We start from the raw sequence: 11,476 nt of genomic DNA on the forward strand, positions 1-11,476 counted from the left end.
CACATGAGTAAATGGGGCAGACGAGAACAGCTTCCTGGGATTCTGAGTCCACTGCTGAGAAACATCTCCATTTACTGCTCAAACACTAAAAACAATGATGCAATTGTGGGGAGGGGGCATCTTTATGTGCATTTGTGTGTGCATGCTCATATGTGGACAGGTGCTCATTCATGTGGAGACCAGAGGACAACCTCCCTTGTTACTTTCCAGGCACCATTCACCTTGTTTTCTGAGCTAGGTCTATTACGAGCTTGCAGTTTGCTAAGTAGGCGATGCTGGCTGTCTAATCCTCTGTACTGGCTTTTTAACATGAGTTCTTAAATTCTTACTCTGACCCTAACGCTTGCACGGCAGGCACTTTATTGACTAGGTCATCTCCCTGGCCCCTTTTGGTTTTAGCCCCATGTAATGCCCAGCCCCTCATGCATGTGTAACCACTTGTCCATGCATCTATAATGTCATTATTAACCCAGGTCTGCCTCTTGTCCTTGTGGTCTGTGAGCAACATGACTGTAACTAACACCTGGAACAGCTCTGTGACCACGTTCATCTTCTTGGGATTCTCAGACCACCCAGAACTCCAAATCTTCCTCTTTCTGACTTTCCTGGGCATCTATCTCGTGACCTTGACCTGGAACCTCACCCTCATCTTTCTGATCCGAGGTGATATCCGTTTGCACACACCTATGTACTTCTTCCTCAGCAACTTATCCTTCATTGACATCTGTTACTCTTCCTCTGTAGCTCCCAAGATGCTCTCTGATTTCTTTCTAGAGCAGAAGACTATCTCGTTCTGGGGATGTGTGGCTCAGTTCTTCTTCTTCGTTGGTCTGGGCCTAACTGAATGCTTCCTACTGACAGCAATGGCCTATGACAGATATGCTGCTATCTCTAATCCCCTGCTGTACACCACCATCATGCCCCAGAGTCTCTGCCTGCGCATGGTGGCTGGGGCATATTTTGGGGGCTTCATGAGTTCTTTTATTCAGGCCAGTTCCATATTTCAGCTCCACTATTGCGGGCCAAATGTTATCAACCACTTCTTCTGTGACCTCCCACCAATCCTGGCACTTTCTTGCTCCAGCACACTCCTCAGCCAAGTGGTGAATTTCTGTGTCGTGATCGTGGTTGGAGGGACGTCGTTCATCATTCTCCTGGTCTCCTACAGTTACATAGTGTCTGCGGTCTTAAAGATTCACTCTGTGGAAGGCCGATGGAAAGCCTTCAACACATGCGCCTCACACCTCATGGCTGTGACCATGCTGTTTGGGACAGCACTTTTCATGTATCTGCGGCCCAGCTCCAGCTATTCATTAAGCAGAGATAAGGTAGTGTCTGTCTTCTACTCTCTGGTGATCCCCATGCTGAACCCTCTCATCTACAGTATGAGGAACAAAGAGATCAAAGATGCCCTGTGGAAGGTGATAGAGAAAAAGAAAGTGCTTTCTAGTTTGTGAGTGGAGCAGACTCCTCCACTCTGCTGGAGGTGTACACAGCCCATGGCACCAACTCCCACCTCCCCTACTCCCTTAGGCAAGGGGGATGTTCAGTGGTCATGTCTGAAAATGAACTGTAAAGATGCCTGAGAAAGTACAGGGAGAGACAACTGGAATTGGGCAGCATTTGAGGGGCTCTGTGGAAACCTAGTGCAGTGGAAAACTCCCTGGAATCTACAAGGGTGACCATAGCAATGACTACTAATAATGGGGGATACGAAGCCTGAACCGGCCATCATTTATAACCAGGCAAAGCTTCCTGTAGTGGAACTGGAACACTCAGCCACAAAACCTTTGATGTACAATCTGTCCTGCCTGCAAAATGTGCTGGGGCAATGGTGGTGCAGAACTTGAGCGAGTGGTCAACCAATGGCTGTTCTAACTAGAGGCCCATAACACATGAGGAAGCTCATGCCCAGCACTGCCTGAATGACCGGGAACCAGAGGCTGGATAAGAAAAGAAAAGAATCAATGAAATGATCCCTAATGATATTCTGCTATACTCACAGACCAGAGCCTAGCCCAGTCATCATCAGAGAAACTTCATTCAGCAACTGATGGGAGCAGATGCAGAGACCCACAGGCAAACATTAAAGGAGTTCAGGGAACCCAGCAGAAGAGGGGGAGGAAGAACTATAGGAGCAAGAGGGGTCGGGACTTTCAGGAGAACACAGCCCACAGAATCAACTAAGCAGGGATCTTAGGGGCTCACAGAAATTGAAGCAGCAATCATGGAGCCAGAGTTGGTGTGCAGTAGGTCTTCTAAATATATAGTATGCTTGTTTAGTTTGGGGCACTTATGAGACTTTTAACAGTGGGGGCAAGAGGATCTCCGACTCTTTTTCCTGCTTCTGTGACCCTTTTCCTCCTACTGGGTTGACTCATCCAGCCTCGATATGAGAGTTTGTGCCGACTTTTGCTGTATATTGTTATGCCATGTTCGGCTGATATCCCTGGGAGGGCTGCTCTTTTCTAAAGAGAAACAGAAGAGAAGTAGATCTTATGGAGAAGTGGGTGTTGGGAGGAGTGGAGAGAGGAGAAACTTGTGGTCAGGATGTATTGTATGAGAGAAGATGAATAAAGAAAAAGAAAATGAAAATGAGGCCCTTCCCATCAGATGTTCTTCATGCTTACTTGCCTATTGAGTTTACCAATCATGACAAAGGTGAAAGAAATTTCTTCTTAACAACTTTTATCTGGGCATAGTAGCCCACGTGTTTTATCCCTACACTCAGGAGGCAGAAACAGGCAGATCTCTGTAAGCTGATGTTAGTCTGGTCTCCATAAAGAGTTCCAAGTCAGTCAGGGTTATATAGTGAGATGCTATATCAAAAAAACATAATAATGTATTTTTATAATAATTGTGACAGGGCTGGAGAGGTGGCTCAGAGGTTAAGAGCATTGCCTGCTCTTCCAAAGGTCCTGAGTTCAATTCCCGGCAACCACATGGTGGCTCACAACCATCTGTAATGAGGTCTGGTGCCCTCTTCTGGTCTGCAGACATACACACAGACAGAATATTGTATACATAATAAATAAATATTTAAATATTTAAAATAATAATAATAATAATTGTGACAACTATTACAACACAAAGGTTATTTAATCCAGTGTGTGCTACAATGCTTTGGATATATCACATTATGTGTAGGCTACAAAATGAAGAACAAGATCTCATCAGGAACCCCAACCTGCTCAGCATCACACCAGAAATAAGGGCAGAACTCTGATACAGGTGTAGATCTTCTGACAGTTGCTTCTACCAGATGGCAGGATTTGAAGAGATCTGTTATGCATAGGTTAGATAAATTGTAAGGGGAAAAATCTACTCCATTAAACAGGATCTTCTCGTTGGATTCCCCTTATGACTGCTGAGCCATTCTCTAAGCAAATACTAAAGGGCATTGCCCTTTGATACAGCTTCTCACTGTCTCAGCTCTACAAGAACCTAGGGAACCTGAGTTCGATGGTCCAGTGATATTGCAGTTGCTCGTCCCTCTCTACGCCTGTCATCTGTTAAGTCAATGTTGCCTAGATTTTAACCATGTTATTCCTTCAGCATTCTGACACTGAGAACAAACTCCACCTGATCCTTTAAAGGAAATAAATAATATGACCAAATTGTGATATCTGTCATATGAAACTAACTGTTTCAAATATCGGTACATGGGTGTGAAGGACTTTGCACAAAGTCCATTGCTGATATAGCTCAGAGAAGTGGCTTGTGGGGATTGTGATGACTTCCCTGAATATGTTTCCATAACATCATCATTGTCTTTTCACTGTGGTGGGGGGAGGGCAGAGAGGCAGAGGGAGTGAGCACACACATACATGTTGCTTAGTAACTTCTTAATAACTCCCATCGCATCTGCAAGCACAAGCCTTCCCCCTTTGAAAATTACACTTACTACAAATATCTGGCACAAATCCCTATGATAACTATTATATTAGACTTCTAATTTGGTGTTTAGGGGAACACTGCAGCTTGTGCGTTTGTTTGAGTGAAGAAGGGCAGAGTCTTGACAATGGAGAAACTTTCGGGCTTATCTTTCTAACACAAAGGTAGGTGAGAGCACCCTAAAGATTTGATAAAACTTGTGAGTTATGTACTGTATAGCCTTTAGTCTCTGAAAAGTAATACACACATTAGTAATTTAAATATATCTCATTTTGTACTAAAAGTTTAAAACTCTTAGCTAGGTGTGATAGCACACATCTATGATTCCAGCACGCAGTAGGACAGCCTTGTCTACATAGAAAGTTTCATGCCAGCTAGAGCTACATAGTAAGACCCCCGTCTTAAAAACTAAGGTATACATAAGGTAAAAAGATAAGATCTCTAGCATAAAACATTGTACTTCTGAAGACACATTTAAATTGAAAGGTGGTTTTTTTATGTCAAACTCATTGTATGAGCATCTACTGAGTATCTGTAATGTAGAGGATATTAACCCCCTGGTCATTTTCTGAAAGGAAGATTAAAAGATAGCTTTAAGCAGGAAGAGAAGCTTGAGTCATAGCTATGTCAACATTGTGGTGACACTGGTGACCTACGTTTGTATAAGTCATGGTGTAAACTCACAGACAGCTCACGGACTCTCATAGTAACACAAAGAAATAGAAGATGTAGTATAAGGTCTAAAATAGAGTAAAGAAGAACAGACACTTGTTGGGGACCTACTACACATTACACACTCACACCCATTTGCTCAGAAGGCTGTTTCAACAGAATTATTGAGTAACTGATGTATCCTAGGAAGATGCTACCGTTTCAGTAGATATGAAAGACTTTATTTCAGGAGTTTTGCATTTTAAGGGAAAAGCAGAAATAGATATAGAAGATGTTGGACTGCAATAAGCAAAACCCACTGTGAAGAAAATTGTAGTTTCTTATTCTGTGGAGTAATATTTCAAACTTAAGGGCTAAGTTGCTCAAGGTTAGAGTCGAAATGTAAACTACTTGAACATGACTGCAATAATTGTGTCCTTTGGGCCAGATGCCTCTAAGACTGATCATGCAGCACTGAGGAGATTATGTAGAATGGTCATCACCTGATACTGACCTGGTCTTGAGCCTGCCTCCAGGACTTTCTAAAGTGATTGACCACACGCGCAGATGGACTCTAGTACTTCAAAGAGAGGCAAACTGCCAATAGCTTTGAGCGAAGTTCTGAGGAAACAGAATAGACAGAGCCCAGGTTCTTCACTGAGGCAATGCTTCACAGAGCTTTAAGAAATGAAAAGAAAACCTAGAACTGACCACCCTCACCAAGACTTTCTTCAGTAATTTGTATTTCTTACAATAATTTTACAGAAAAGAAATGGAAAATATACAATATCAGAATTCATATCACTAGAGAAAATATTTCACTTCAAATGGTGAACCTGTGTTATTTATTTTAAAAACACAAACTATTTTAATTTTTTAACTAGATTTTTTTAATGGGACATAAGACGATGTATATTTTAAACTAAAGTTGCCAGAGTCAGGTGTGGTGGTACACCATTAAAATCTCAGTGCTTGGGAGGCTAAGACAGGAAGGTCACAAGTTCAATAACAGCCAGAGCTACTTACCATGAGCATATCTCCCAAAAATAATAATAATAAATTAGCCAGTGAATTAGCTAATTAATTTAGAAAAACTGCCTAAATAAAACTTCTCAGAGATAATGGTCACAACTATTGAGCTCTACATCCTTTCAGACTTCTAGGCATGATGGCTTTTTGGACCAAAATTATATCAGCTAATATATTGAGTGTTTATTCCATCACTGCAAGGGAATCTTGCCTCAATTCTACACTGTCAATCTGGAAGTTGACAAATTCTAACTGTACATTATATAGCACTTACAGAACCAACTTTTTACACTAAGCATTAACTTAAATTCTTATTTCTTCTATTTGCACTGCTCTGTGAGGAGCCGTCTTTGTCCTTATGACACTAGGTATTTGGTTCATTCATTCTTCAGTCTAAATTCCTAAAGCAGAATTTCATACTAATAATGTTTGCACACTTTAAGTTTTAATACATAGTTCCAAATGCCATTTCTCCAAATTTTGTCCCCAGTACTCAACATATTTGAAGGTATTTTTCTCATATTTATATCTAAATAACAGGCCTTTTCAACATCGGTCAATATTCTAAAATATTGAAAAATAGTGTCTGGTTACAATTTTAATTTACATTTCTTTCCTTAACAGCATGATTAACCATCTTTTCATATGTAGGCTAACCACACATTTATCCATTGATAAAGTATCTGTCTTGTCCTCCTGATTTATAAGTGTTCTTCATTAAAGATATTAAGAATAGTCTAGGCATAGTGGTGCACACTTTAATCCTAGCACTTGGGAGGCAGGAAAAAGCAGATCTCTAAGAGTTTGAGGCCAGCTTGTTTACAAAGTGGGTTTCAGGCCAGTCAGAGATACATAAGGGAGATCTTGTCTCATAAACAACAAAGATTAATAGTTTGGTTTGGGAAAGGGCCACAGACAGTTTCTCATTTTTAATTTCTATTTAATTGATAATATTTATAATGATTTTGAAACCATATATGTTATATTCTGTCACTTAATGAAAATTAATTGTCTTTGATGCAATTTTCATCTACTTAAATTTTATATAATTTTATGTATTTGGTTTTTTATTTATTTTTACATATATTAGTGCTTTGCCTGCATGTATGTTTTTGGTACCATTTGTGTGTCTTGGTGCCCCTGGTGCCTATGGAGACCAGAAGGAGACATCAAATCCCCTGACAGTCGAATCACAAATTGTTGGTAGCCATCATGTCGTTGCTGGGAATCAAGCCCAGGTCCTCTGAAAGAGCAGCCAGCTGCTTTTAACCACTGAGTCATCTCACTAACTCCTCCAAAAACTATCTTTTAAAACCTTCACTTCAATTTTATTCCAATGCTTTCACTACTTAAACATTTGACATCTAGGGTTTTCTTCTATAAGAAATAACGATAGTATTGCACTCTATATGCAAAAAGAAGTCAAGCATTCAAGTACATTTAGAACTAGGCTCAGTTAAAACTAGAAGCTTAATAGTCCATGTGACTTTGTAAGCCAATTTCTGAGAGTTTGTCTTAAAGAAACTATAATGCATGCAAAGAAAATTATTTACCAATTGCTCTATGTCTCATTATTTGGAAATACTAATTAGAACCCACTAGACAACTTAAGAGAACCATGACACTTATGTGGTCCCCTCTCCCCTATGCTTTCAGAAAGCCTGGCTGGCAATGCCATCCATCACTGGCTGTCCACTCTCCCTTTCTCAGCTCCAATCTCCCAAACCTAGCTTCTCACCTAGATAATGCCTTGTTCCTCTCAACCCTGCATCACAAATGTAACTCCTACCCTGCCTGACTTACACTGTACCAATACAAGTCTCTATCTTGGTAAACTATATTTTGGCCATCAATCTACAGAAGACCTGGCAGACTTTATAGCAATAGTAACAAGATACAATAAAATAAAATGTAAAAAAAGAAACTATAGCATGGCCACACGTTTTTAAAATAGGGTAATTAATTAAACCCCACATACGTTTTGAAAAGTAAAGCACAGATATGTGTTTAGTAACAAAGTCCTGATTTTTCTAAGGTGGGTATTACTAAAGTCTCCCTGGAGCTTCACAGACTCTGCCTTCAATGATGTTGTTAGGTGGATTTACTTCCTTGTAGATACCGTTGAAAAGAGACAAAAGATTATATCACCTGCATGGCTTACATGAGAATTAAAGAAACAAATAACTTCAGAATATTGGATACAAGAGGGACCTTACTGAGGGCTGACACATTGAAGTAAGATTCCAATGGAGTTGTATACCTTAAACATTTGTCAATGAAAGATTGTAGAAATGCTTTAACTAAAAATATGTAGCTTAAAATCAAAAATAGCAATTTGTTTTTCTGTAGAAATTATTTTTTTATGATAGTAACATCAGGAATCTAAGATGCCCGCAGAATTTTTAATTTTTATGTGTATCCTAATTTCTCAAATAAAGGCATTTAAGTTGACCCAATTTTGAGGAAATTTTAAAGGAAAAACATGATTGTTTATAAATCCTCTAGTACACTTTTATTTTGAGGAAAAATGTTTTATTTTTCTTCTTTATATTCATCTTTACTATGCTGTCTTCTTCCCACTTGATTCCACTGCTTCAAATGCCAGCTGTCTCCCTCTACTCCTGAAGTAAAATTTGGTCATGTTGCCGTCTGAATTATCATAAAAATTTCCGAGATACAATTTGCTTAGGAAATGTAGATATCCTTATTGAAACTGATACTATTTTCTAATGGCTCACTTCTGTTTTGGAAACAAAAGCTATTTTTCTACCATATAGAAAGAGTATACAGTCTTCGGAATACAAATCAAAGACTCTGGCTAAAGCTCTCTTTTCCTAATCTGTGGTCTGATTCTGACCACAAACAACTTGAAAGTTGAAGCAAACAACTTTCTCTCTCAGTCCTGTAGAGGAGCGCAGAGCTGAGCCTCCTGGCCTTCCGGCAGAGCTCTAACGGGCAGCTCTTCTGACCATTAAACGTTCTGGTGATTAAACAGTCCTGAACAGCCACTACTGCCCCTCAGCCTCCCAGGCGCCATGTGGTTCCTTTGCAAGATCCAGGTTTCCAGTTTGCTAAAGAGTAGCACTTGTGAGGACCTGATTCTTCCTTCCTGAAGGTTGGGAGGTGAAAATTAAATAGGCAGGCTACTTAACTAATGGTATAAGCTTTATCTACCCATCAGGATGCTGATAAGCCAAAATAATTCCCAGATATTGATCTGGCAGGGTGATATAGTCCCAGATTTTCTGGATATTATTAAGGAGAGGGGGATCAGGGGACCCTGATTAAACATACCAAGATAGTCTTTGGACAAAACTATTGCAATGAGAAGGAAAGCTTGAGCTCAACTCCAGATACAACAAGGATGGATGAGCATTTTCAGCAATGAGCCAAGGAAAGTGAGAAGATGAGTGGAAAGTAGAGAAAATACTGAAAGGGGATGTGGGGAGCAGGATGAGTTTCAAAAAACTGGCTAAAAAGAATTCTTGCTACAGACAGGCCAAGCACTCAGGTACAAGGATTTTGATATTAGAGATGAGGAATGAAGAATTTGATTGGGCACCATGGGTGGGGGAATCTCAATAAACAGAATTAGCAGGTTGTTTGTTGATACTGGGTTTGGGAAGAGAGGATAGGGAAGAGGGCTCAAAGGAAGCTAACCAAAATCTGGTCAAGGACAATTATCATGAAGGTGCAAGCAAGCCATGCACTGGCCTGAGCGTCAAAGAAAATCATAATCACCCTGAAGCTCCCACAAACTTTAAGGTGAAAATCAAGATGAATTGCTTTTGAAAGCCCTCAATGAAATGTGTAAAAGGCATCCGAGTGAAGAAGTTATCCTCACAAGACAGAGGACACATCATAGATAAATGACCACAGCACATGAACCTCTCCCTACCCAGAATAAAGGCTAAGACTATGCCAATTCTCCCTGCAAACAAAGGACCATCAGGACAAGGAATTTCTAGGTCAAAACTTGAAGACTCTGGTCTAGTTTTCCTACATAGTCATGATCGTCTGAGTACTTTAAAAAGCCTAGTAACAAAACAATGTGTAATAAATGACATTTTTACCTCATGCTACCAAACTCCAAACCCTACCATATCTTCTCCCTAGGTAGAAGTGACAGGAGCTTATCCTAGCCATGGGTCAGATGAACCACACCAATGTGAAGGAATTCGTCTTCCTGGCACTTACTCGCTTCCGAGAACTGGAGTTCTTTTTGTTCCTGGTCTTCTTTCTTGTATATGTAACAACTGTGCTGGGAAATACCCTCATTGTGGCTACCGTCACCTCTGAGTCCCGTCTCCACACTCCCATGTACTTCCTTTTGAGGAATAAATCCATTCTAGATATTATTTTTTCATCTATCACAGTCCCCAAGTTCCTGGTGTGTCTTTTATCAGAAAGGAAAACCATCTCCTATAATGGTTGTTTGACACAGATCTTTTTCTTCCACTTTGCTGGTGGGGCAGATATTTTCTTCCTCTCTGTGATGGCCTATGACAGATACCTGGCAATTGCTAAACCCCTGCACTATGTAACCATTATGAGGAGAGAGGTATGGGTGGCCTTGGTGGTGGCCTCCTGGGTGGGTGGTGGCTTGCATTCGGTTGTCCAGATAATTCTAATGCTTCCACTCCCCTTCTGTGGCCCCAACACCCTGGATGCCTTTTACTGTGATGTACCCCAGGTGGTGAAGCTGGCATGCACTGACACCTTTGCTCTGGAACTTCTCATGATCTCCAACAATGGGCTGGTGACACTGTTGTGGTTCCTCCTGCTCCTGGGCTCCTACACCATCATTCTGGTGATGCTCAGGTCCCATTCCGGGGAGGGGCGAAACAAGGCTCTCTCCACCTGCACCTCCCACATCATGGTGGTGACCCTCCATTTCGTGCCCTGTGTGTACATCTATTGCCGGCCCTTCACTACCCTGCCCATGGACACGGCCATATCTATCAATAACACTGTCATCACCCCCATGCTAAACCCCATGATCTACACTCTCAGGAACCAAGAGATGAAGTCAGCCATGAAGAGACTACGGAGGAGGCTGGGCCCTTCTGAGAACAATAAGCTGGGGTGAGCCATCTGGTGAGGTCCAGAAACCTAAGGCTAATTCAGTTCTCTGCATCTGCTAGTCTCAGAATAAGAGAAAGCTGGTTCTATATAGCTTCTGTGATATAGATGTCACCATATGCCTCCTATGATACAAACATGCAAATCCATTGGAGGGGATATAAAAATAAAATGAAGGATGAGACCACACAGCGTACACTATCTGACTTGTGCACAGGGGAGAAGTCCAGCAGAAATAAAATCCCCTAAGGACTACTATTCTGTCACCTGTTGTTCTCATGTCAACCGTTCCCTTACTTCACCCCCTCTGATACAGAATAGCACTACTGTCCACAAAGTAAGTGATCAGAGAATGAAGTATGGTTAATGGTGTGAGCGTGGTAGCTATGAAAGTCAGCATTACTGCAAATGTGAATTTAGAGTTCCCTGTTAGCTATCCTTGCTTTCCCAAATATACATGTACACATTGGTCAATTATTTAAAATGATGTCACATAGTGAATTCAGTATTATAAATGTATTTCAGCAATTAGTGAAAAGAGAAGGAATTATTTAAATTAGTTTGAATCTTGGCTGTGTGTGTGTGTGTGTGTGTGTGTGTGTGTGTTGTAAAAATCTATGTCTAAAGCTTGGCAATTGTGGCTCACGCCTTTGATACCACCAGCACTTGGGAGGCAGACGCAGGTAAAACTGTGAGTTCAAGACCAGCACAGAGTAACTTCCAGAACAGCCAGGACTATATAGAAACCCTGTTAAGAAAAAAAAAGTAACTACCTATTTTTCATTCCATTCAACTGATTTGTCCGCTGAAATTAATCTTG

General features: G+C 40.9%; 2 protein-coding genes across 2 annotated transcripts; both read left to right on the plus strand.

Moving 5' to 3' along the window:
- Positions 1–506: 506 nt before the first annotated feature.
- Positions 507–1,457, plus strand: LOC125398013 (olfactory receptor 5A1-like). The gene has a single exon (XM_048430572.3). It carries the CDS (start codon positions 507–509, stop codon positions 1,455–1,457), a length of 951 nt encoding a protein of 316 aa, XP_048286529.3.
- Positions 1,458–9,718: 8,261 nt separating this feature from the next.
- Or4d6 (olfactory receptor family 4 subfamily D member 6) lies at positions 9,719–10,663 on the plus strand. Its single transcript, XM_048430571.2, has one exon. It carries the CDS (start codon positions 9,719–9,721, stop codon positions 10,661–10,663), a length of 945 nt encoding a protein of 314 aa, XP_048286528.2.
- Positions 10,664–11,476: the final 813 nt, after the last annotated feature.

The sequence above is a fragment of the Myodes glareolus genome, chromosome 7 (assembly GCF_982192425.1).
Source record: "Myodes glareolus chromosome 7, mMyoGla1.1, whole genome shotgun sequence".
In the NCBI taxonomy this organism is placed as follows: Eukaryota; Metazoa; Chordata; class Mammalia; order Rodentia; family Cricetidae; genus Myodes; species Myodes glareolus.